The sequence below is a fragment of the Hyla sarda genome, chromosome 4 (assembly GCF_029499605.1).
Source record: "Hyla sarda isolate aHylSar1 chromosome 4, aHylSar1.hap1, whole genome shotgun sequence".
Classification (NCBI taxonomy): domain Eukaryota; kingdom Metazoa; phylum Chordata; class Amphibia; order Anura; family Hylidae; genus Hyla; species Hyla sarda.
The window spans coordinates 215,469,650-215,497,554 of NC_079192.1; the positions used below are offsets into that span (position 1 = coordinate 215,469,650).

Below are 27,905 nucleotides of genomic sequence, written 5' to 3' on the forward strand. Positions count from 1 at the left end.
GATTTGAAAATATTGTAGTATGTGGTGTGGCAGTGTGGCAAGGAAAGGGTGTATTTCCATTGCTATCTCTGCAGAATGCTCCACCTGTGGCCTGATTAATGAGGTATCAGGAAGGGAAAGTGTGTGTTTAAAAGGAAAAGAAACAGAATAGTTGGGGCACTCCCTGGGTAACAGCACATTGCTGTAGGGGGAGACACACGGACCCTGTTAAGGAAACACACAGCGAACTGTGAGCGGTCCAAGAAGTGAAGAAGTGGTGTGAACTGTGAGTAACAGGTTGCAGGGGCACATGTTTTATGCTGGCTGAGGGTAGCTCACCAGATAGTAGTCAGGGCATGCTGATATGTGTAGTCAGTGACCAGACGGTCTAGGACTTTGGTTTGTTCCTGAGTTATGTTTTGTTTTACCTGCAACCTGTCTAAATAAAGCTGGCAAGGTGCCAGGCGTGCATGAATAACCGTTGTCTGCGGGTTTATTGAGTGGAAACGTGTCTTGTGGCAGTGTCCAGGACGATCCCGGAGCTAATCCCCAAGGAGGAATCCTTAAAATTGGTGAAGGATGTGGGCAAACACGTTGCTATGAGCAACCAGTGGTAGAGTTGCAGTGAAGTTGTTGTCAAGAGAAAACTACCGTGCATGGTGCAAGGGTGTACTCTTTCTCAGAGAGGAGACAGTGGGACGAGCCCAGCTGTGGAGTACAAGAGCAGGACTGCGCCTGTGGTGAAGTTGTTGCTAGGGGAAACAGATCGCATCAAGCGAGTGGGTGCTCTTTCTCAAGTAAGGAGTCAGGTGGACGGGCCACCTGCAGAGTGCAGATTACGTTTTGAGACTGTGTATAAAGGCGTTGCTACGGGCAACGGAAAATTTTGTTGGCAAGCGGCTGACATTTCGGCAGAGGACTGTGCTGTGTTTGCAAGGTTTGAAGTGTTGCAAGGTGGATGTCCTGATAAGTGCTTTGTTGCTGACGGCTGCAGCGCAAGAGGAAGCAAGCTTTGCAGAGTTTGAAAAGATTGCTACCATGAGGCATGGCCCAAGACACACTGGGGAAACTTGGTGTTTGGATTCATTGGAGGAGATGCCCAAAAAGTTCATTGTGAACTGGATCCAAAGATCTTACGGGACTATGAGAAAGTCAAGACAGAGATCCTGACTCAAGTGGGAGTAAGCCAAGCTGCAAGACTACAGAGTGCACTGCAGCCTAACAGTGATGCTGGGTTTAAGGTTGCAGAGCTACTTAAAGAGCAAGTGGAGCGATGTTCTGCAGCAGAGAAGCTGGTGAGAGGTGTCCAGCACCAGCCCTTAACTGACTGGACGGCAAGAGATTCTGGTAAGACTGTTCCAGGGGTTATGGGGGCCATGTTTAGAGACTATGAGACTGTGCATAAAATTGATGGGACTGTGCATAAAAATGCTGAGTCGGAGGGTGGTGTTTCCCTAGTTGACTGTGTGAACAGTGTTCAAGGTGGTACCAACCTATGTCCAGTTGCAAAATCATGTGAGGGTGGGGAACCCCTCATGAAGACTGATGGGACTGTTCACACTGTGCAGATCGGATTGAAAAAATCTGGTGAACAGAAAATGTTAAATGCAGGACTGGGAGAAAATGTAACAAAACACACTTTGCCTGAGTTAGGTCCTAGTGCTATGAACTGTCCTGTAAATTTTGAACATGTGCAATCTGATAATGTTTTTGTTGAAAAACTTATGTTGATGTGTTCAGATGTAAAGAGAACTGCTGCCACCTCTGACAGGACAAAAGAAAACCTGTGTGAACTGGCTAACGAGAGGTTAAAAGTGTCTCAGATGGAAACTGAGGCCACAGCCGTCCGTGTAAAAGAAGAAAAACTGCTTGTGGGGCAAAAGCTACTGGAGACGGGGATGCTTTCTCTAAAAAAGGTGGAGTCTGAACAATGGACGCAAGAAACAGTAGAGTCTGAAGACCATGAGAAGAAGCCATATGAAAGGTCCTCTGAAGCTGAGACTTAGGTGAAACCATATGGGAAGTCCTCTGAAGCTGCAGAGATATTGACATTGCATGGTGAAAATTCTGAGGCAGAGAAGTTCTCTGAGGTAGAAGTTAAACCAGAGATAACTGAAGAAGCTGCAAGTAAAGTCAGTGACACATCTGAAGGTGCAGGTGAAAAACTGGCTAAAGGAGCCAAGAGTTCTCAGCCTAAAAATGAGCCTGTGAAAGTCGGTGTCCCTAAAGAAAGGGCTAATAAGAAAGCAGAGTCCTTAAAAAGAGGTCACTGTGATAGAAGACTGGGTCATGGTGGAAACCCTGAGAGGCACTGGATTAGAAAACACTGGAAGAAAGTCCGCAGAAGTAGAATTTGGAGAAGAGTCCGTCTCAAGGAGAAGATGGACAGGTGCATTAAAGGGAAGCCTGCTGAAATTGTGGAGGATGTCTTAGAAGTCCTGCAAATGGGTGATACAGGCTCGGTTGGCCACCAGCAAAGTTCGTGCAATGGTCATACCAGTGACAGAAGAAGACAATGGCCTAGAGCATCTGCCTTGTCCGCACCTAGTGTCCAGAGCACTGCGCAGACCAAGATAAAGAACCTGGTGTTGGAAAGGTGTGACATGAATGGAGCTTTTTACATGGAATTTGTCAAAGATGACCAAAAGTCTTGTGCTCGGTGGCTGATGAAAGTGCGAATGAAAGAAGGGTGCACCATTGAAGTGGTGCAGATAAAATCTACTGATGAAGGAAGCCAAGTGCCTCAAAACCTGTTGGACGTAGTTGTTCAAGGAAAAGGATACAAGTGCTCCTTCCCGGTGGTCTGAGCAGAGGGGGGGGGATATGTGGCAGTGTGGCAAGGAAAGGGTGTATTTCCCTTGCTATCTCTGCAGAATGCTCCACCTGTGGCCTGATTAATGAGGTATCAGGAAGGGAAAGTGTGTGTTTAAAAGGAAAAGAAACAGAATAGTTGGGGCTCTCCCTGGGTAACAGCACATTGCTGTAGGGGGAGACACACGGACCCTGTTAAGGAAACACACAACGAACTGTGAGCGGTCCAAGAAGTGAAGAAGTGGTGTGAACTGTGAGTAACAGGTTGCAGGGGCACATGTTTTATGCTGGCTGAGGGTAGCTCACCAGATAGTAGTCAGGGCATGCTGATATGTGTAGTCAGTGACCAGACGGTCTAGGACTTTGGTTTGTTCCTGAGTTATGTTTTGTTTTACCTGCAACCTGTCTAAATAAAGCTGGCAAGGTGCCAGGCGTGCATGAATAACCGTTGTTTATTGAGTGGAAACGTGTCCCGTGGCAGTGTCCAGGACGATCCCGGAGCTAAACCCCAAGGAGGAATCCTTACAGTGGGAAGAGGGCAGATGGTATTTGTTTCTTATTTCAGGCCAAGACATAAAAGTACCCCTAGGAGGCAACAGGAGACTCCCTAAATGTGTGACACCCCCTTCCCTCCATTTATCAAAGAGTTTATTAGTATGTCCAGCAACAAAGGCAGGGGAACTTCAGAGGGACATAACCGGTGAAATCCCAAAGGGCAGTTTATAGAGTCTCCTAATCGCTCTCCAAGCCGCTATCGTGTCTCTTAATAGGGAACTCCTTCTGACCTCCGGTGGCAGCTCAGAATATTTGGAGTGCAATAATGCATTTAGATCCCAAGGAGCCGCCAACTGCCCGTACACCGACAGGTCAGAAAAGTACGAGCTACGTAGTATCCAGTCCCTGGCATGTCTGTATAAGGCTGCTAGGTTATAAGTGCGTATACACGGCATATTTAGCCCTCCCAGGTGTTTGCCCAACTGTAACTTAGCGTAGGCGATACGTGATCTCTTTCCTTTCCATAAAAACTTTATCATTAGAGATTGGAGAAAGCGGACATCACTATGTCGGAGCAACAGGGGTATTGTTTGTAGCGGGTAGAGAAGTTTGTCGAAGCACATCATTTTGAGTAAATAAACCCTATCGACCACCGACAAGGGAAGGGAAGCCCACCTAGTTAAGTCCCCTTTTATCTTAGCAAATATGGGTTTATAATTTAAATTATATAAGTCGGACGCAGTACGGCCAATTTTAATACCTAAATATGTCAGTTGCGATGTCGGGACCTCAACTGCTGGAATGGGTACCCTTGGTCTCTGCCCCTTCCCCAAGAATAGGAGCTGGCATTTAGCGGGGTTGATTTTGAAACCTGAGAAGGTTCCAAAGTCTTGTAATAAAGAGAGGACGGTTGGGACGTGAGAACCCGGGGACTCAAGGAAAATCAACATGTCATCTGCAAAACATGTGAGCTTCAACTCTCTCGACCCTATTCTAATACCCCTAAACTCTTGAGTTGATATGAGACGACGCGCCAGTGGTTCCAGAGCCGGATCAAACAGAAGCGGTGACAATGGACACCCCTGGCGCGTCCCCTTTAACATAGAAATAGGCTGTGACAAAAATCCTGGGGTATAAACCCTCGCTACAGGGGCAGTGTACATGGTTTGGATATAATCCCGAAAGGCCCCCTTGACCCCAAATCTGTCCAAGACATCCCCCAACCAGCTGATGTTATCGAAGGCTTTCTCGGCATCGATGGCTAACAGGGCCGGGGGAGTCTCGGAGGGATGCAGCCTGCCCGCTATATCCTGCGCTGCAATTACTGCCCTGATATTTGTAACAGCTGACCTTCCCTTAATGAAGCCCACTTGGTGTGTACCTATCAGTTTCGGCAGGATCTCCGCCAACCTATCCGCCAATATTTTAGAGAGCAATTTGCAATCCTGGTTAATAAGGGATATTGGCCTATAGGAGGACGCAGAGTCCGCCGGCTTACCCTGCTTGGGCAACACTTTAATGTAGGCCATATCCCCCGATGGCAGCATCTCCTTCTCAGACAGTACAGAATTAAAAACCCGCACTAGCTTAGGAGCCACCTCCTCCCCCATCATTTTATAAAAGTCCGGCCCGAACCCATCAGGTCCTGGAGCCTTACCTCGATGTAACAACCGAATGGATGAAGTAACATCTTCCAATGATATGGGAGCATTGAGGGATTCCAGATCACTGTCAGACATGCTAGGTAAATCTAGGGAGTGCAAGAAATCCAGACCCCTGTCCCTGTTTAGAACATCCCCTTGGTAAAGGGTCCGATAATAATCTCCTAAGATCGTATTAATCTGTTTGTGGCACTGCACAGATTTTGATAAATCTCCCCATTGTCCAGAAATGAAAGATTTTCTTATTATTTTATAAAATAGATAGTAAAATGGAAAATTAGAAAAAAAAAATCAACAAAAATGTATATAAAAATATATTCAACATAAAAACTCAAACAATAAATGATTTCCTAACAATGCATTAGTTTTAAAGCAATTGTTTTAATACATTTTAGTCTACTGACTTCAATTTACAAATTTGTAAATATAAATCCTGATGGACCCTCGTGAGGTTTCATTTGAGTTTCCATTATATTTGACTGCAAGAATAGTGCTGTGGACAACTGAAGATGACAGAAACATATAAACAGTAGTATGACTATAGTCTAAAAGTTACTATTTTGCTAAATATATGAACTGAATACTGTGATAAAACAATCAAATGCATTTATTACAAGTATCCACATCCAGACAATCTGTAGAATGACTCTACAGACCACACCAGAAGGAATATGCATATAAAACAAACTTTGGACATCTGTTTAAAAACTTACTGAAATGCTGTTTATTGCGAAATTTCACCCATTTATCCCAACGGCGTATTATGGACTGTAAAATGCTTTTGGTATGATGAGCCTCTGCATTCTGCAGCTTGACCTGAGTGTCCTGTCTCTTGGCTTTCCTTCTTGCACAATATTCCATCCATGCGCTGCATGTTGGAAAGAATGAATATTTTATTAGGCTTTCACACAAGCTTTCAATGCATGAAATTAAAACCATGTAATCTAATCTGAAACATAGCATGTAACCAACCAATGAAGATATGGTACCCAGAAGCTTGAAAGAATTATCGCAAAATTTGAAAAAACAAACAATAAAAGTGATATAAAGTTTAGCAATTGTTATAATTTTTGTTATAATGTTATGCACGCAAAGTGTAAAGAAAATATCCAAGCTGTAAAGTGTTTCTGTGCAAAACTAGCAAAGCAGGGAAATGGCTGGCACTGCAGTATGTTATAATGAATGGTCTGTGGTAACAGGTGCAAAGTAAGAAAAGGTGCTCTGCAGAAATAGCTAGTAGACCAACAATATGATTTTAAAAAAGCAGACAAAGGGGGGTGTGGCTTGCCACTGCCCAAGATGGCCGCCTGATCCCTGAGCTCCCGCACCTCGTTGCCATTAAATGAGCTAAATAACCCCTAAAAGCCCTCTGCCCCATGAAGAGAGGTGCCCGACACTGCAGTAGGAACCAGAACGCCTGTTTGGCCCCCCAGACCTCCTCATGCAGCATTGCTCGTTATCTCTGCCCAACCTCCTCTTCAGCTCTGGGCTCTCCGTCGGCCTCCCCAGGCCCTACACGCAGACTCAGATCCCGCTCCATACGAGCGGTTCCAGCCCGTACCTGCCCGGGTCCCATCCTGCCTGCAAACTCCTCTGGTGATAGGAGCGACCTCCATCAGCTGTTCCTGGCACACGCCCTGGCCTCCGGTCCACGTGTGAGGAATCGCGCTGCAGCACGCACGTCCTCTCCTGCCTTCACCGGCGCTGCCTCTGAGGATCTGCCAGTGCAGCTGCAGGAGATCACTGACTGGGATTTCTATGCCAGCTGCTGTGCTGTACAGGTCAATGAAGCTTCTGCCCCGCTGCCGCCTAAGCTCGGCTCCCCCACAGCTGTCTCTCTCTCTCTCTGCACTCACAGTCCCCACAGGCTCCCTCACCATCAGGGAGTGTGCAGCCATCCTGGGCTGCTCTGGTCAGGGACTCCTCACCTGCTGCAGTGGGGATCCCTCCGTCTGCTCATAGCCAGTATTCCTCTCCCTCTGGCTCTGCTCTGGGGCCCTAACGGATTGGCCTGCTGCCCCTAATCCACCTTCTGCGGGTAGTTGTCCTCCTGTAACACCTATATTATCCCCTGGTGCCTCTCCTAAACAGCAGAGAAGCATGTCCTCCCTCAAGCATAATGGGGGCACCTCCAAAACTGTACCTTTGCAGGGTCCTTCCTCTACCTTCAGGCCCCTGCTTGGGACACTGGGCTGGACTGAGATTTAGATTGCTCTGGGATCCCAGCTTCCATCCCGTTACCTCTGGATTTCAGCCAACTACTATCCCAAATTCCTACCAAGGAGGACTTCAGGACCCTCATTATGGAAGTTAAGGATGCTTGCCGGGAACAGAATCAAGCTGGACCATGCCCATAACACCCTACGTCCCCGCCCCACCAATGCCCCCGGGATATCATCTGTTGTGTGGCTGATTTCCAGTTGAAGGAATGGATAAATGGCTACATTACGCTCATTCAGGAACTTTGACGGAGACCCCATCCAATTGTCCCAGGACTTATCTTGGATCACCTTCCGTAAAAGGCGGCTGTCTCCTGTCTACTCTACGATCTGCCCAAGTACCCTACTGATGGTCTTTCCCATTTGCTTTACAAGCCCGGCGTGATGGATGCTCTGCTGTACTGTGGTCCTTTGCTGATCTCCCGGGTTCTGTGCTGCACTGGACCTCCAAGTTCCTCAACTCACAGACTGGGGCCTTCGACGTGATGGTCTCTTTCCTCTTCTTGCACCACCTCTACCTCCAAGCTTACTCAGATTCTTTTAATAGGAAAGTGGCAGGGGTGGAGATCTTAATCTATAGGCCCTACCCCTTGCAGGTCTCCTAATCCTACGCAGACCCTTCAGGCAGGTTTGTTATTGTACAGGGATCCTTGGGGGATAAACAACTACTTCTCTGCAATGTCTACGCTCCCAATACCTCTCAGATCTCTTTTTTGCATTGGGTCCTCTCTCGTCTACATAAATACTCCCCCCTCCGCCTGGCTCCTGGGACGTGATTTTAACTCAGTTTTCTCTCTCTCCATGGACCACTACTCGACAGTGGGAATGCTGCCATCCCCTCCCCAGTTACGTCTATCCACGCTTTTTCAGGAACTGATACGTTCAGCATCGCTTTACGACCTTTGGCGCATTAACCATACCTCAAACCGTTCTTTTACTTTTACTCCCACCCTCACAAACTTCATACCCACATTGATTATTTTTTCGATAACCTTCCTATGGTCCGCATGTTCTCCTCTGCCTCTTTGAAACCTATCTCTTGGTCAGACCATAGCCCTATCCTGTTTTCTTTCTCCTCCTTTTCCTCCTTCTTACGCCCCTTTCATTGGCGTCTCAATGACTCTCTACTTAAGTCTCCCTCTTCCCGGGACTTGATCCAGGTGTGCATAACTGACTATTTTTCCAACAATGAGGGCTCCGTGTCCTCTCCGGCGGTCTTATGGAGGCCCACAAGGCGGTGGTAAGAGGCCACTGTATCGCTTTGGGTTCTAGATTAAAAAGATGCCATGGCTCGCTCCCAGGAACTTAGGGCTCAGATATGCTGACTAGAAGCTCTTCTCTTGTCCACCCCACTCCCTCCCTCCCTCCCTCCCTCTGTGGTCTCTATCCTGGAGGTACTCTGGATCGGTATTGATCTTTCTGTTCTCTCTGCTATTATAAGCTGCCGCACCAGAAAGGAGCTCCACACCCCTGGACAACAAGCACCTTATCATGTTTGCTCAATATCCCCGGAGCTCCCCTTATAACCCTGGAAGGCACTAAGGCATCATCCCTCAGGGATCACTGGCAGGATTTCTAACTATACCCCAGCCCTGATATCTAGAGGTCCATATCCCTAATACGGGCATTTACACCGGAATATCACTGAATATAAGCATTTTTGAGGACTACTGAATATAACAACATCACAACCATTTTGAAACAGTGGGGACTCAATAACAACACTCCGGATTACCAAAATAAGGACATACACTTTGGATCTCTTGGCATAAAGATAAGGGCATAATCCTGGATCCCTCTTTTACCTCTTTATATTTATGAACAATATCAATCTGTATGTGAGAAAGGTGATTTTTGTTTATATCACCGGGCACTAGTCCCTGATGAGTTGTACTATCTGTTTTCACATGGCACAATGAAACGCGTTGGTTACATGCTTTAATGTAATTAACATTGAATTATAAGCACCTTAATGAATACATGTGTGTTTGTACTTCCAAATACTCACATATTGTTCTGGATATATGCTCAATCACTGCCGTCACCGGCTGATACTTTGCATGTGGTCTCATGATCTACTGTACCTGGCCTTCTACTCCACTCCGATTGCTAGGGAGAGGTAGGAGGTTCCAGATGCGGGTTGGCTCTCTGTAGGAAGGCCTCCATGCATCAACAGGTAGAGGGGGTCTACAGTGACCAGCAGGGTGAGACATAGAGGCCATTAGCAATTGGTCCACATCTAGGACCAGCTGTGTGGTGACTGATACCCTACCGCTAAATTTTGTGTATATAAATAATAATTTCTGTGTGTGTCATATTTTTTAATACATACCAATAAAGGCTAATGTTTTAGGACCATAGTGTTTTCCTTCCTATACATATTATAAGCTGGTTAGGGTATAGATCCATTGTGCCGTTTTGTTACCAAAAATTGACAATTGATTGTTATTGCTACGGGGGATATTCATCCCTTTCATGTTTGCTTGTTATGAAAAACTAATAAAAATCCACAGTTTAAAAAAAAAAAAAAAAGCAGACAAAACAGAATAATATGAGCAACAGTCATTTTTTATAGACTTAGGGTGCATTCCCACAGGGCGTATACGCAGCGTATTTGATGCTGCGCAAAATTTATGGCAGCAGCGGGAAATACGCTGCGTATCCCTTGCTCACTATACACACAGGGCTTTCCGGCGGCAGCCCTATGTGTGTAGTGAGTTTTGGAGGCGGAGCCGCGCGTCACAGACACGCCGGCATATGGCTCCGCCTCCAAAACTCACTACACACATAGGGCTGCCGCCGGAAAGCCCTGTGTGTATAGTGAGCAAGGGATACGCAGCGTATTTCCCGCTGCTGCCATAAATTTTGCGCAGCGTCAAATATGCTGCATATACGCCCTGTGGGAACGCACCCTTAAAACAGCTTCTATCATAAGACATAAAGTAAAAAGTTCATCTAAAAAAAAAAAACTAATGGACACAGCCCTCACAAGCAAGGTTTGTGGTGGCTGTATACTGTGAAAAATTTCTCTTATAGCAATAAAAAAGGACACTCTTTAGGGAATATTTCAGTACGTCTGAGTTTGGGTTTTAAAAAAATTTGCCTTTGGTTTGCAACTTTTTTCAACTTTACGCCTCGCTCACCAAGTGGGTAAAGCTTGGAGTAAAGTGGGTGTAAAAATGGGTGTGGCCTTCAACAATGTCAAATTTGTTACAATTTACGCTAATCTAAGATAGTTCAGAACTAGTGTACATTTCATTGCCCAGCCACTCACATTCCTAATTCATTAAAGGGGTACTCCGCCCCTAGACATCTTATCCCCCTATCCAAATGATAGGGGATATGATGTCTAAACGGCCGTCACGCCCCCTCCCATAGACTTGCATTGAGGGGGCATGGGGGCATGGCCGTGATGTCACGAGCCTCCGGCGCTGCACCCAACGCCCTAAACAAACGCCTGGTGCAGCAAAGGAGATCGCGGGGGTTCCCAGCAGTGGGACCCCACGATCAGACATCTTATCCCCTATATTTTGGAGTGTGAAACAGCACTCTTAGTAAATTCCCCTATTTGTTTATGCATTTCTATGGGCTGCTCGACGTTAGGCTCATAGGGATGTATAATGAAAGAGACTTCCAGTCCACACATAGCTGTGGGATGTGGACAATCTGGGCAAGAAACAGGACCAGCATAGCATTGCAGCAGGTAAATAAACCCTCCTGGTAAGAGGAGCATGAGCATGGCTGTTTAACTATAGCATGCTATTGACTTTCAGTAAAACAAAAAACAAACCACACAAAAATGAATTTGATAGGACTGCTGCTTAAAAGGTGTATTCACATGTACGGTATCCTGTGCATATTTGATGAGTAAGATTAGAAACTGCAGATTTTATCAGTTCAGTGTAAACTAATTAACTGAACACAGCTTCAAATCTGCACAGGATACTGTATATGTGAATAGATCCTAAAGGCTGGAGGAAATTAAAGGAGCTATTCTGGATTACAAAAACATAGCTGATTTTTTTATAGAAATGGCGCCACTCCTGTTCTCAGTTTGTGGGTGGTATTGCAGCTTAGCGCCACTAAAATGAATGGAGTGGAGTTGTAATACCACAAACAACAGTGGACAGGTGAGGTGCTGTTTTTGGAAGAAAGATTTTGATACTTGAAGCATCTACTTTCATTGTTATTCGTTGTACTCGAAGTGTACTTTATTGTGTGGCTCAAGAAATAGCAAGACAAAGTCTTCACTAATTTTAACCTTATTCTCACCCTTATATACTATCTGATGGTTGCCTTAGTAATGCATCACAAAGACTTGGCAATAATGCTTTATATCACAGCAAAGTTTACTTTAAAATGCCAGCTCCAATTTTTTCCATGAAGTCAAAGCCAAGGGATTTATGTGGTTGGTAAAAGAAAACATCAGCCTACAAGTTAAATTGTGGTATTAAAAAGGTTACTTTACTGTTCAAACTGATCATTTTTACACAATATTTTATTTACAGGAAAGAAGTGACGAGACAAATATAAAGTACAATTGTCAAACAATGTGACAGCTGAGTGAAAATATATATGTACAGAAATCAAGGCCAAAGTTAAAGCCTCCTGCTACTTCCATAAACAATCAAGTACAAAATAGGAATAAAAACAAGGAACATGATAAAAGAACAATATCAGGGTACTTGCAATTTACCGAATCCACCTCTCAGGCTCTCTGTATTGTTCAAAATGATTTTAGACAAATATATAAAAAAAATAGTTTGCTCTATAGTATAATGTTGGTAGACTGGACTGCATTTTCAGTGTGATTAGTCCGATTTAATTGGGTATGCAGGATTACAAAAACAGCCCCAAACCTGTCCACAGGTAGTGTATGGTATTGCAGCTTAGTCCAATGAAACAGAACTTCAATACCAGACACAACCAATTGACAGATGCGGTGCTGTTTTTGTAAGAAAGCATCCATGTTTTTCTAAACTTCTACAATCTCTTTAACCCCTTAAGGACCAAGCCCATTTTGCCCTTAACCCCTTAAGGACCGGGAGTTTTTCCATTTTTGCACTTTCGTTTTTTGTTCCTTGCCTTTAAAAAATCATAACTCTTTCAATCTTTCACCTAAAAATCCATATGAGGGCTTATTTTTTGCGCCACCAATTCTACTTTGTAATGACGTCAGTCATTTTGCCCAAAAATTTACGGTGAAACGGAAAAAAAAATCATTGTGAAACAAAATTTTTTTTAAAAAAACCCGTTTTGTAACAAATGATACCCTACTTATATAGGTTTCATTTTGTCGTACTTCTGGAAAAAATCATCATGCAGGAAAATTAATACGTTTAAAATTGTCATCTTCTGACCCCTATAACTTTTTTATTTTTCCGCGTATGGGGCGGTGTGAGGGCTAATTTTTTGCGCCGTGATCTGAAGTTTTTAACGGTACCATTTCCGCACGTGGCAATACCGTATATGTTTATTTTTATTTACACTGTTTTTTTTTTTATGGGAAAAGGGGGGGGGTGATTCAAACTTTTAATAGGGGAGGGGTTAAATGATCTTTATTCACTTTTCACTTTTTTTTTCACTTTTTTTTTTGCAGGTCCCATAGGGACCTATAACACTGCACACACTGATCTTTCACATTGATCACTGGTTTCTCATAGGAAACCAGTGATCGATGATTCTGCCGCTTGACTGCTCATGCCTGGATCTCAGGCACTGAGCAGTCATTCGGCGATCAGACAGCGGGGAGGCAGGTAGGGACCCTCCGGCTGTCCTGTAAGCTGTTCGGGATGCCGCGATTTCGCCTCGGCTATCCCGAACAGCCCACTGAGCTAACCGGCACTTTTTACTTTTTAGCCGCGTGGCTCAGCTTTTAGCGGCGGGTCCCGGCTTCACTATGACGCCGGGCCCGCCGTGATATGATGCGGGGTCACCGTGGGACCCCGCGTTATATCATGTTAGCGAGACCAAGGACGTACTCATACGTCCTTGGTTCTTAAGAGGTTAAAGCGTACATGTCAGATCCAACAAAAATTATTTTTTTTTATATATCACTCAGTACCTAATCCTGACCATGTACATTTTTATGTGTCTAGCACCTTTATTTATTTTTTTATTACACTTTTAGTTTAGCTCACTAGTCTGAATTCCTCACAATGGGAGGGGGCGTGGCCTCACTGTGCAGGTCTCCGCCCCCTCCTTCAGCATGCTGTCTGCTCACATCTCCCCTAGCATTAGCAAAACTACAACTCCCAGCTTGTCCTCACTGACAGTAGCGGGACACAAGCTGACAGTGGGAGGATTTTTTGCGCCACCAATTCTACTTTGTAATGACGTCAGTCATTTTGCCCAAAAATTTACGGTGAAACGGAAAAAAAAATCATTGTGAGACAAATTTTTTTTTAAAAACCCCGTTTTGTAACATTTGGGGGCTTCCGTTTCTGCACAGTACATTTTTCGGTAAAAATGAAACCTTATCTTTATTCTGTAGGTTCATATGATTAAAATGATACCCTACTTATATAGGTTTGATTTTGTCGCACTTCTGGAAAAAATCATAACTTCATGCAGGAAAATTAATACGTTTAAAACTGTCATCTTCTGACCCCTATAACTTTTTTTATTTTTCTGCGTATGGGGCGGTTTGAGGGCTAATTTTTTGCGCCGTGATCTGAAGTTTTTAACGGTACCATTTCCGCACACGGCAATACCGTATATGTTTATTTTTATTTACATTTTTTTTTTTTATGGGAAAAGGGGGGGTGATTCAAACTTTTAATAGGGGAGGGGTTAAATGATCTTTATTCACTTTTCACTTTTTTTTTCACTTTTCACTTTTTTTTGGCAGGTCCCATAGGTCCCATAGGGACCTATAACACTGCACACACTGATCTTTCACATTGAACACTGGTTTCTCATAGGAAACCAGTGATCGATGATTCTGCCGCTTGACTGCTCATGCCTGGATCTCAGGCACTGAGCAGTCATTCGGCGATCAGACAGCGGGGAGGCAGGTAGGGACCCTCCGGCTGTCCTGTAAGCTGTTCGGGATGCCGCGATTTCGCCGCGGCTATCCCGAACAGCCCACTGAGCTAACCGGCACTTTTTACTTTTTAGCCGCGTGGCTCAGCTTTTAGCGGCGGGTCCCGGCTTCACTATGACGCCGGGCCCGCCGTGATATGATGCGGGGTCACCGTGGGACCCCGCGTTATATCATGTTAGCGAGACCAAGGACGTACTCATACGTCCTTGGTTCTTAAGAGGTTAAAGCGTACATGTCAGATCCAACAAAACATTTTTTTTATATATATATTACTCAGTACCTAATCCTGACCATGTACATTTTTATGTGTCTAGCACCTTTATTTATTTTTTTATTACACTTTTAGTTTAGCTCACTAGTCTGAATTCCTCACAATGGGAGGGGGCGTGGCCTCACTGTGCAGGTATCCACCCCCTCCTTCAGTATGCTGTCTGCTCACATCTCCCCTAGCATTAGCAAAACTACAACTCCCAGCTTGTCCTCACTGACAGTAGCAGGACACAAGCTGACAGTGGGAGGATTTTTCCTCCAGCTGTGAGCCCTGCACTCACCGCTGTCAATCAAGGAAGTGTGTACATGACATAGGTGATGATGCATGGACACAGCTGGACTAGTATGTGTCCAAGCAGGCAGGGGGGGCCGTTGTTCAACTGGCTTTTTCAGTATGAAATACTTAAAATGTTCTAATGAAAGCGATTGTAAAACCTATTGGTTTTGCATGCTTTACAGCATATCAAAAGTTTTTGTATTTGACAGTGCCCATTTAAGGACCAGGCCAATTTTTGTTTTTGCACTCTCATTTTTTCCTACTCCCCTTCTAAAAATCAGAATGCTTTCAATTTTGCACCTACAGATCCCTATAAGGGCTTGTTTTTGCGTCACCAATCATTTCATAACAAAATCTACAGCAAAACCAAAAAAATATATATATTTGTGGGGTAAAATTGAAAAATCCCACCATTTTGTAACTTTTGGGGGTTTCTGTTTCTATGCAGTGCATTTTTGGTAAAAAATGAGGATACCCAATTTATGTAGCTTTTATTTTATTTTACTACTTTAAAGAATTATAACTACAATTATAACTACAATTAGTATGCTTAAAATTGTCATCTTCTGACCCCTATAACTCTTAGTTTACCGCATACGGGGATATTGGTGGGCTTATTTTTTGCATCGTGATCTGCAGTTTTTATTGGTACCATGTTTGTTTTGATGGAACTTTTTGATCGCTTTTTATAAAAAAATTTATGGCAGATGTAGTGACCAAAAATGCGCAATTTTGGACTTTGGTATTTTTTTATGTGTACGCCATCGACCGTGAGGTTTAACTAACCTTATAATTCAAAAGTTCAGACATTTACGCACACAGCGGTCCAACATATGATAATTTTTATCTTTGATTATTTTATTAAAAAAATGGGGAAAGGGGGGGTGATTCAAACTTTTATTAGAGAAGGGGGCTATAACATGCAATCTTGCAATTGCATACACTGTTCAATGCTGAGCTTTTGCAGTGTTATTCGTGTTCTGCTGCTCTAGCCTGCAGAGCCTGGCTAGGACACCAGAGCACCGATCGGACGGCGAGGATGCAGGTAAGGGCCACAGATGTCCTAATTAGCTCCACTGAGCTACCGGCAACGTTAGATCCTAATGCCAGGCATCGGCCTGATCAGTGATGTCCGGCTTTAATTGTGAGCCCTGGCTTCTGATAGCAACCGGAACCCACCGGGTATGAAGCGTCAGCTCGTGAGCACCCTTCAAACTACGGTACAGGTACACCCTTAGTCCTTAAGTAACAGGAAGCAAGGGCGAACCTGTATGCCCTTTGTCCTTAAGGGGTTAAGCACATGAGGAATATTAATTTGCACAGATTTACCAGGTTTAATGTGCAAAGAGTGCACCAAAATGTTGGTACATGATTCTACTTTAAAGTATACCAACTAATAGTTGGCCTTAACTTAACTAAACAGCCTATATATGTGCCACAGTAATCAACCAGCCTACGTCACTATTATAAATCTGGTACATTTGAAGTATGTATGCCATACACTGTGCCCCTGAATCTAATAATGCCATAAACTGTACCCCTAAATCCAATGTCACACACTGTGCCCTGAATAGAATACTGCCACACACCATGCCTATGTATATAATACTGCTACACACTGCGCTTTTGAGTATAATACTGCCACACACTGTGCCCCTGAATATTATACTGCCACACTCTGTGCCTTCTGAGTACAAAACTGCCATACACTGTGCCGCTGATTATAATACAGCCACATTCTGTGCCCCTGAGTTTAATACTGCCACACACTGTGCTAATTAGTATAATATGGCCACATGCTGGGCCCTCGAATATAATATTGCCAAATATAACATCGATGTCCCTTTTAAAACAATAAAATAGGTGATGGGCCTTCTCAATAAATTATACCTCTATGCCCCCATATAAATTGTACCACTATGCCCCCTATATGGACTGTACCATTATGCTACTCATAAGAACTGTGTCACTACACCGCCTATAAGAACAGTACCCCTATGCCCCCCATATGATCTGTACCACAATGCCACTCATAAAAACTGTGCCACTATGCTCTACATAAGAACTGTACCACTGAATGTTGGGGAACATCTGAATATATTCCCCTGTGCCAGGTCCTAGAGCTGATCCTCTGCTCTGTCCTCTTCTAGTCAGGTCTGGCCAGAACAGATGATGATAGCAATTATGGTGCTGCCTACATCACAGAAGAAGCGCCTGGAGGCCTGGCAGGAAGAAGAGTGTTCCCTTGCTCTGGTGGCACTTGACTATACATTCATATCCGTGTCTTAAAAACAATAATACAAATTAATGGAGGGAGAGTGGATGCCTCCTCTGGGCGCTTCCCTTAACCCCTTAAGGACCAGGGTTTTTTCAGTTTTTGCACTTTTTTCCTCCTTACCTTTTAAAAAATCATAACTCTTTCAATTTTGCACCTAAAAATCCATATGATGGCTTATTTTTTGTGCCACCAATTCTACTTTGTAATGACATCAGTAATTTTTCCCAAAAATCTACGTCAAAATGGAAAAAAATTATAATTGTGCGACAAAATTGAAGAAAAAACACCATTTTGTAACTTTTGGGGGCCTCCGTTTCTAGCAGTAAATTTTTCGGTAAAATGACACCTTCTCTTTATTCTGTAGGTCCATACAATGAAAATGATACTCTACTTATATAGGTTTGATTTTGTCGTACTTCTGGAAAAAAATCATAACTACATGTAGGAAAATGTATACGTTTAAAATTGTCATCTTCTGACCCCTATAACTTTTTTATATGAGTGCTCATTTTGTGCGCTGTGATCTGAAGTTTTTAGCGGTACCATTGTTGTATTGATCAGACTTTTTGATCGCATTTTATTCATTTTTTCATGATATAAAAAGTGATTAAAAATAAGCTATTTTGGACTTTGGAATTTTTTAAATGGGAAAAGGGGGGGTTATTCAAACTTTTATTAGGGAAGGGGTTAAATGGTGTTCATTAACTTTTTTTTCCCACTTTTTTTTTTTTTGCAATGTTATAGCTCCCATAGGGGGCTATAACACTGCACACACTGATCTTTTATATTGATCAATGGTTTCTCATAGGAAACCATTGATCGATGATTCTGCTGCTTGACTGCTCATGCCTGGATCTCAGGCACTGAGCAGTCATTCGGTGATCGGACACAAGGAGGCAGGTGAGGACCCTCCTTGTGTCCTACAGCTGTTCGGGATGCCGCGATTTCACTGGGGGTAGTTTAATTTCACTTTAGACTCTGTGATCAACTTTGAACACCGCGTCTAAAGGGTTAATGATCGCAGTGGCGTGTGCTATTAGCCATGGGTCCCGCCGTGGCCCCGCATTATAGAAAGGGAGCGGACTCAGGGCATACAGGTATGCCCTTGGTCCTTAACATATTAAAGGGGTACTCCGGTGGAAAACATTTTTTTTTTTTTATCTACTAGTGCCAGAAAGTTAAACAGATTTGTAAATTACTTCTATTAAAAAATCTTTGTCCCTCCAGTACATATTAGCAGCTGTATATTACAGAGAAAGTTCTTTTGTTTTTGGATTTCTTTTTTTTTTTCTGTCCACAGGGCTCACTGCTGACACCTCTGTCTGTATCATAAACTGTCCAGAGCATCATAGGTTTGCTATGGGGATTTGCTCCTATTCTGGACAGTTCCTGATGCAGACAGAGGTGTCAGCAGAGAGCACCTTGGACAGAAAAAAAAAAAAGAAATCCAAAAAGAAAAGAACTTTCTCTGTAGTATATAGTAGCTAATAAGTACTGGAAGGATACAGATTTTTTTAATAGAAGTAATTTACAAATCTGTTTAACTTTCTGGCACCAGTTGATTTAAAAAAAAAATTTAATTAAAATATGTTTCCCACCAGAGTACCCTTTTAACCGACCAGATGTCCGGGTGATTGGTGGCCGCAGTACAGAACTGCAGTGTGGTCTACCAGTAAAGTACCAGTGAACTAGACAATATTAGTAAATTGACACTCCATTGTGTCTATATAAAAAGAAGTTGTTTATTGCAACTTAAATTCACTGCTACAGATTCATAAATTGAATACAATTTACAGTGTCAACAGTCAAATGGATGTACAATAGCTTACATATGAATGGCAAAGTACCAAAAGATCATTATTGAGTTAATAAAAGAGTAGAATTTCTTTGTTTCCATCTGACTGTGTCAGCAAAACCTTAACTGCTTACAGACTGGACATCTCTAATACATTAACAGATGACCCTAGATATAAAATATTAAGTGTACCCCCCACACACCTTTTACTTAACTTTTAGCAGCTAATCCCCTTTTTGTCAGGCAGTAAAGTACTCACTCAAAGTACAGCTTCTGCAGCTTGTTGATGTAAAACGAGTATGCCTTTTTAAATAGCTCTGGCGACACCTGAATGGAAAAAAAGACCTGTGTTAAGAGAATGTTAAGCAGTAAGAAAATCTGCTGGTCTCCAGGACAAAGTACAGTAATTACTTAGCCAACTTCTAAAGGAGACAAAGCACAGATTTAGAAAAGAATGATATGGATAGTGCTCACCTCCGTGCACGTGCAATCAGTCCTCCTTCACCGTCTAGAAGATAAATAATCCAAAGTCTACACAGCACTGGTAAAATGTCCATTTATTTTAATCCATTAAAATCCACATTGTACAAAATAAGGTGCAATCCAACATGTTTGAGGTAAGAAACTTCCCCCTCTGACGCGTTTCCGCTCTGCCGGGCCTTAATCATAGATACAGAGATTAGTATTCACAGGTATTTAAAACACAGGTAACTCCGCCTATAATGGACATAGATATTCCAGATATTTAAAAGAAATATAGCAAATACAAAAAAAAGAAAAAACCTTAATGACTCTTAACCAAATCTATTATATGATTCATGCCTTTCGGATATGAGGTATCAAACATAAGAATCCAGAAACCTTCCCGATTCAGAAATTTTGCACGTCTTTCTTCTCTTCTAGCAGCTTAGTAACCCTTTCTATTCCAGTAATAACAAGGGCACTAACATTGCCTGCATGGGTATTGTGGGGATTTGCTCTGGTAGTCGGTTAGCGGATGCAGTTTAGAGGCAAGGAAATCAAACTTCAGTGTTTTATCTACACTCCGCAAAACATTACAGTCTTGGTGCTTGTTCATACACAGCAAAAAAATAACTGTCTTGGTGCTTGTTCCTACACAGCAAAACAAAGTTCAACTGGAATCCTAGGTGTCTGTTCACACCCGGCTGAATGTTCAGCCACAGAAAAGCTCACTGGCAGGCTTCCAGGCAGCCTGCACGCCTGTTTGCAGTATTTAGCCCTCAGCCCAGAGGACTCCACAGCTTCACTGTCAGATGGAGATAAATCACCCCACCTGACAGTGCTGACTGCTTCGATAAGCCTGCCAAGACCTGGCCTGGGACGTGGGGAGTAGTCACCCACCCAGTACTTTGACTACTTCCAGTAAAAGCCATCCTGGATCAGCTCTACAGCCATACTAAACAGCTGAAGTGTCAGACTGCAATCTGCAACACTGATACTTGAGAAAAAAGTCTCTTACCTCACCAAGGACAGGAACCTCGGTGACACATACTGACCATCAATGACGGCCCCCTGCTCCTTCCTACAGGATGTAAAAAATGTTTAGAGACGTTGGAAGTTTTTCTAGTTACATTTGTGTAGATATCTGTAGATATGTTCCCGTCATTTATCTTTTATGCGTCTACTTGTACAGCCCAAGTAATCCAAATTGCAGCTTGTACATTGTATATAGTAAATAGCCCATGTCGTATTGCAATTTATGAAAGATCAAATGATATAAAAAGAATCGGCAATTGTTTCATTCATTTCTTTAGTCTGATCAATAAACACACAGCAACCGCATCGGTTAGCACCACATTTATAGCATTAGTGTGCTGTGCATTTATTAACCAGACTAAAGAAATTAATGAAACAATTGCCGGTTCTATATAGATCATTCACTCTTTCATAAATTGCAATACGACATGGGCTATTTACTAAATAGAATGTACAAGTTGCAATTTGGGTTTCATGGGCTGTACAAGTAGACGCATAAAAGAAAGATTGCAGGAACATATCTACGGATCCACTCATGTAACTAGAAACCTTACATACCTTTACATACCCATGCAGGCGATGTTAGTGCCCTTGTTATTACTGGAATAGAAAGGGTTACTAAGCCGCTATGAGGAGGAGACAGACATGCAAAATTGCTGAATAGGGAAGGTTTCTGGATTCTTATGTTTGACACCTCGTATCCGAAAGGCATGAATCATAGGTTAGATTTGGCTACGAGTCATTGAGTTTTTTTTTTTTTTTTTTTGTATTTGCTGTATTTCTTTTAAATATGTGGAATATCTACGTCCATTGTAGGCAGAGTTACCTGTGTTTTAAATACCTGTGAATACTAATCCCTGTATCTATGATTAAGGCCCAGTGGGGGGGAAACGCGTCAGAGGGTGAGGTTTCTTATCTTGAACATGTTGGATTGCACCTTATTTTGTACTAAATGGATTTTAATGAATTAAATTAAATGGACGTTTTACCAGTGCTGTGAAGACTTTGGATTATTTAAAGCACAGATTTACCATTTACACATTTCTGCTGATTTAGAGTTGCAATCCACTGATTTTGAAAATACACATGATATGGAAGTGTTTTATCAACTGCGCTTTTTTGTGAAATGCATGTGAAGAGAGGGATTTCAGAAAATGTGACCTGCACAACATTTATCAGATGCTCTGTGGCTATTTAATAAATTTGGTGCTCCTACACATTACCAGCACACAAAAAAAGGTGTAGAAAAATGCTTCACTTAAACCTACAATGATAAATGTCGGCCTATATCTCTAAGGAAACCTGGAAATTGGTTCTGAAGCCCAAAAATTGCATCCAAAAAAAAGGAAAAATAGAGAATAAAAAAAAAATAGGTAGATACCTAATACAGATAAAGGAAGTCCTTGCATATAAAAGTAAGAAACAGCTGCTGAAATCTGCAAATGACTGTCTATGTAGAGGACAGGAGCTTCTTTAGGGTCCTGTACGGAGTACACAAGGGGGGGGGGATTTATCAAGACATTTAGAAAGCTTTTTAAATGGCTTTTTTCTCTAAGTTTGTCGTACAAAATGTCCTTTTTGTGCGACAATTGCTTTTGAAACGTTGTCATGATTTTTTACCCATGATTTACTAAGAGTGCATGTCACAAAATTGTCGCACAATACCAGAAATAGATGGTTTCTCATGTCAATTCAGCCCTGCCCCACATTTTCTGTGTGACTTTTGAGTAAGGGTATATGCGACTTTTCACACAAAAGTCGCATATCTGCACGAAATCTGAGACTTTTTTAGAAGTTGCATCAGTGAAATTTATTAAAGTCTGTGCTCCGTTTGATAAATTTGGCACATGTCTGCAACTATTACAGCAACTTTTGTGCTCTAAAATAGTTAAGAATTCATACCACTCTTTGTAAATGCCCCCCAGTGTTCCAAAAAAGTAAAATGGAGTGTCCAACCCTGGCACAGGGTAAGAGCAGTACAGAACATGTATTTCCCCCACTGTACTGTAGGGAGGTGCTACCAGAGAGCAAGTCTGCACTTTAGTAATACAGTTAGTTGTACCAGACGAAGGTTGCGTACCGAAACGTATGTTGGAGTGGTGCTATCCCGGTCTCTGCCATCTGCTGCTGTACTGCTGTATATCTTTACATTGGTCTGTATCTCTGCAACAACTTTTCTCTTGTTTACATGCACACTGCACTTTATACTATATGTAGCATTCTGGTCTCATTTGAGGCATATGTAATTTTTGATACGTTATAGTGCAGTCGCCTGGATATGTGCAATTAGTGTGCTAGTTTACATATACTTTATTTATTGCTTTGTAGCTGATGCAGACAGCAAAATACTTTATATACCACAGCTTTAGTCTCATGTGCCGGTGATACCACCTTTTTAGCTGTATTCCTCTTTGATATTATGCAATTTTAACCATTTTTTGTATTGTACATTCTACGGAATTAATAAAATTCAACACTTAATGTGTTTTATAAGTGACTCCGCTTTTTCTCTCTGGTTTTAGTTAGTTGTACCTGTAAAGTGCCCACTCGTATTGGTCAATTCTTCCAGCCAGTGACACGTTTTGGAGATTTGGACTGTCCGTTGACTTGTATGTTGAGTTGGTTTCAAGTTACAATGTTCCAGAAAAGACCATTGTTTGATGAAAATATTGTAACATGAGGCCATTGTATTTTCTTGTAAACTATTACAATAAGGGTAGGTTCACACAGGATCTGCTGCATATTTTGGTGCTTATTTTCTGCAGCTGATTTTGTTACACAATGAAATCAACATTGAAATCAATGAAATCAATGGGTAGCAAAATCAGCAGGAGAAAATATGCAGCAGATCCTGCACGTGTGAATCTACCCTCTCAGCCAGAGGAAACGCATACATCGCAAACCAATGGTCGCTCCTGTTTGTGAATGCACCTGCCTGCACCCCTGTTTTCCAATGGTGGAATAAAAGCATATGAAAGCATCCAGTGGTGAGTGTCATCTTCTTCTGCATACCTATAATTTTGGATAACCTTTATTTACACAGTTTAAATGTCCACCCCTAACAAATATCAAATCAGAAGAAATGGACACAAGTCCAAAATTAGATCTCGCCTAAAAGGATATCCTAATTAGGCCAGGGGATGTATATGTGTGAAGGCTAAATTATCCTGTATTTGTGGGAGGGGCATTAAGAGCTTAAATACCCACGTTGGCTCTCCCAACACCAGGAGTCCTATCTCGTGACATACATGACATTATGCGAAATTGGCGGGAGAATCGTATCAGCAAAACGGGATGCTGACGTACATGCGCCTCGTTGCGCTGTTTGGATCTGTCACAGAGTGCAGTGGCGTCGATCAAGTTTGTGGGACTGAAGGAGCGGTGGTGGTCAGGAAGTCAGCCGCCGCTGCAGCCATCTCGCAGGCTGAGGACATGTCTGTTTGATGAGTTCTGCTGAAGTCTCAGCTACTTGTTTTCTTTTGCTGTGCTTAAGGATGCACTTAATTAACAGCTCGGTCTATCGCGCCTGGCACACTGTAACGAGAGTCCCAGCGGTGGTCAGGTATCTTCGGTAGGGATTGCTGCTCAGACTGCAGCTTCGTTATCACTCTAGGTAAACTTGTTGTTTTCCAGTGCCATTATGGTTAATGATAATGTTCTATCACCTATTTACTGCTACTAGGTGAAATTCATGACTGTAGTTATGACATAGTAACCCTTTCAGTTCTAGTACTTCCTTGCCAGTGTTTTTTTTACTTCCTGACCATCTGTAACCAGCCCCATCTGTGGTCAGGGTATCTTCTGTAAGAATTGACTGCAGGTTTATTGGAGTTATGTGTTGCACTGGTGGAATAGATTAAAATAATAAAAATAATATATATGCTGTCATTACATGCACTAATCTTACATTCATTGTTGCATTTTTAACTGTACATACGTGCATACCATTTATACTGCACATACGCTCATAGCATTTATACTGCACATAAGCTCATAGCTTTTATACTGCACATACGCTCATAGCATTTATACCGCACATACGCTCATAGCATTTATACCGCACATACGCTCATAGCATTTATACTGCATATACGCTTATAGCTTTTATACTGCAGATACGCTCTTAGCATTAATATTGCACATACGCACATAGCATTTATACCGCACTTACGCTCATAGCTTTTATACCGCACATACGCTCATAGCATTTTTACTACACTTACGCTTATAGTATTTATACCGCATAAAGCATTTATACTGTACATATGCTCATAGCTTTTATACTGCACATATGCTCATAGTGTTTATTCTGCACCTATGCTCATAGCTTTTGTATTGCACTTATGCTCGTAGCATTCTTACTGAACATACATCCATAGCCTTTGTATCGCTTATACGCTCACAGATTTCATACCGCACATATACTCATTGTATTTATACCGCACATACGCTCATAAGTTCATGGCATTTAAACTGCACTTACATTTTATAGCATTTATACTAAATGTACGCTCATAGCATTTACTATACATACAGTAGTAGTATTGTTACTACGCATGCACTTGTAGCATTGATACTGCACATACACTCGCAGTTTTGAAACTGCACATATGCTCATAGCTTTTGTTCTGCACATACGTTTGTAGCTTTTATTCTGCTTGTACGTTTGTTGCATCATTACTATACATATGCTCATTGCATGATTCTGTATATACGCACAGCTTTTGCTTCGCACTTACATCCAAAAGCATTTACATTGCACATAGCGTTTATACTACACATACGCTCATAGTGTTATACTGTACGTTCGCATATTCTTTATACGGCAGATACGTTGGTAGTATTTGTATTGTACATATGCTCTTAGTATTTGTACTGTACCTGATTTCCTAGCATTTGTACTGCATGTTTATAAAAAATAAAAAAAAAGTCTTGTGCGCTACAGTTTGACACAATGCGCTAGTAGGGTTGCACCGACAGTGGTTTTAGTTACTGTTGTGAGGCTATGTGTTAGGTGTTCCTGGTCGGTCGCATACTACAGGGGAAATAGAGGGTATTGCATACACACATCCATGGATTTTTCGTGCAGACATGCATAGTGTTCATTTGATTATTTAGTCTTTGTATAGATTTTTAGGTATACCCTTCTTCTGTGCACATTTTATACCAGTTTGTGTATTCCTTTTGTGCATGCATATATGGATAGCCATATATTGTATATTTTTGTTCTGTGCATGCCTCTATTTCTGTGTTTACATGTATAAGATTCAAAAAGGAAGAATTTTGCTGTATGTTCTGTTACGTCGAGCGCTCCGGGTCCCCGCTCCTCCCCGGAGCGCTCGCAGCATCCTCTCATTCGCAGCGCCCCGGTCAGACCTGCTGACCGGGTGCGCTGCAATATCACTCCCAGCCGGGATGCGATTCGCGACGCGGGAGGCGCCCGCTCGCGATGCGCATCCCGGCTCCCGTACCTGACCCGTTCCCCGTCTGTCTTGTCCCGGCGAGCGCGGCCCCGCTCCTTAGGGCGCGCGCCGGGTCTCTGCAATTTAAAGGGCCACTGCGCCACTGATTGGCGCAGCAGGCTTAATAAGTATGTTCACCTGTGCACTCCCTACTTATACCTCACTTCCCCTGCACTCCCTCGCCGGATCTTGTTGCCATTGTGCCAGTGAAAGCGTTTCCTTGTGTGTTCCTAGCCTGTGTTCCAGACCTCCTGCCATTGCCCCTGACTACGATCCTTGCTGCCTGCCCTGACCTTCTGCTACGTCCGACCTTGCTCTTGTCTACTCCCTTGTACAGCGCTTATCTTCAGCAGTCAGAGAGGTTGAGCCGTTGCTGGTGGATACGACCTGGTTGCTACCGCCGCTGCAAGACCATCCCGCTTTGCGGCGGGCTCTGGTGAATACCAGTAGCAACTTAGAACCGGTCCACCAACACGGTCCACGCCAATCCCTCTCTGGCACAGAGGATCCACCTCCAGCCAGCCGAATCGTGACAGTAGATCCGGCCATGGATCCCGCTGAAGTCCCACTGCCAGTTGTCGCCGACCTCACCACGGTGGTCGCCCAGCAGTCGCAACAGATAGCGCAACAAGGCCACCAGCTGTCTTAACTGACCGTGATGCTACAGCAGCTATTACCACAGCTTCAGCAACAATCTCCTCCGCCAGCTCCTGCACCTCCTCCGCAGCGAGTGGCCGCTTCCGGCCTACGATTATCCTTGCCGGATAAATTTGATGGGGACTCTAAGTTTTGCCGTGGCTTTCTTTCGCAATGTTCCCTGCACTTGGAGATGATGTCGGACCAGTTTCCTACTGAAAGGTCTAAGGTGGCTTTCGTAGTCAGCCTTCTGTCTGGGAAAGCTCTGTCATGGGCCACACCGCTCTGGGACCACAATGACCCTGTCACTGCCTCTGTACACTCCTTCTTCACAGAGATTCGAAGTGTCTTTGAGGAACCTGCCCGAGCCTCTTCTGCTGAGACTGCCCTGCTGAACCTGGTCCAGGGTAATTCTGTTGGCGAGTACGCCATCCAATTCCGTACTCTTGCCTCCAAATTATCCTGGAATAATGAGGCCCTCTGCGCGACCTTTAAAAAAGGCCTATCCAGCAACATTAAAGATGTGCTGGCCGCACGAGAAATTCCTGCTAACCTGCATGAACTTATTCATCTTGCCACCCGCATTGACATGCGTTTTTCCGAAAGGCGTCAGGAGCTCCGCCAGGATATGGACTTTGTTCGCACGAGGCGGTTTCTCTCCCCGGCTCCTCTCTCCTCTGGTCCTCTGCAATCCGTTCCTGTGCCTCCCGCCGTGGAGGCTATGCAAGTTGATCGGTCTCGCTTGACACCTCAAGAGAGGACACGACGCCGCATGGAGAATCTTTGCCTGTACTGTGCCGGTACCGAATACTTCTTGAAGGATTGTCCTATCCGTCCTCCCTGCCTGGAAAGACGTACGCTGACTCCGCACAAAGGTGAGACAGTTCTTGATGTGAACTCTGCTTCTCCACGCCTTACTGTGCCGGTGCGGATATCTTCTTCTACCTTCTCCTTCTCTGCTATGGCCTTCTTGGATTCCGGATCTGCAGGAAATTTTATTTTGGCCTCTCTCATCAACAGGTTCAACATCCCGGTGACCAGTCTCGCCAGACCCCTCTACATCAATTTTGTTAACAATGAAAGATTGGACTGTACCGTGCGTTACCGCACGGAACCTCTCCTAATGTGCACCGGACCCCATCACGAAAAAATTTAATTTTTGGTCCTCTCCAACTGCACTTCAGAAATTCTTCTTGGATTACCGTGGCTTCAACGCCATTCCCCAACCCTTGATTGGTCCACAGGAGAAATCAAGAACTGGGGTACTTCTTGTCACAGGGACTGTCTTAAACCGGTTCCCAGTACTCCCTGTCGTGACCCTGTGGTTCCCCCGGTATCTGGTCTTCCTAAGGCTTATATGGACTATGCTGATGTTTTTTGCAAAAAGCAAGCAGAGACTTTACCTCCTCACAGGCCTTATGACTGTCCTATTGACCTCCTCCCGGGTACTACTCCACCCCGGGGCAGAATCTATCCTCTG

At 43.4% G+C, this 27,905-nt stretch overlaps 1 protein-coding gene across 2 annotated transcripts in view; it reads right to left on the reverse strand.

The window, feature by feature from the left end:
* The window catches only part of FBXL13 (F-box and leucine rich repeat protein 13), a 278,659-nt gene that overhangs the window by 224,143 nt on the left and 26,611 nt on the right, over window positions 1-27,905 (reverse strand). Inside the window, exons 1-2 of one of the 2 annotated variants that reach the window (XM_056573484.1) lie at window positions 19,034-19,157; window positions 5,660-5,814 (exon numbers count right to left, since the gene is read on the reverse strand). In XM_056573484.1, coding sequence (XP_056429459.1) covers window positions 5,660-5,807 — 148 coding nt within the window. In that variant the 5' untranslated portion in view covers window positions 5,808-5,814; window positions 19,034-19,157. Of the gene's footprint in view, window positions 1-5,659; window positions 5,815-19,033; window positions 19,158-27,905 lie in introns of those variants that run through there. The other variant, XM_056573483.1, reaches the window with a different exon arrangement.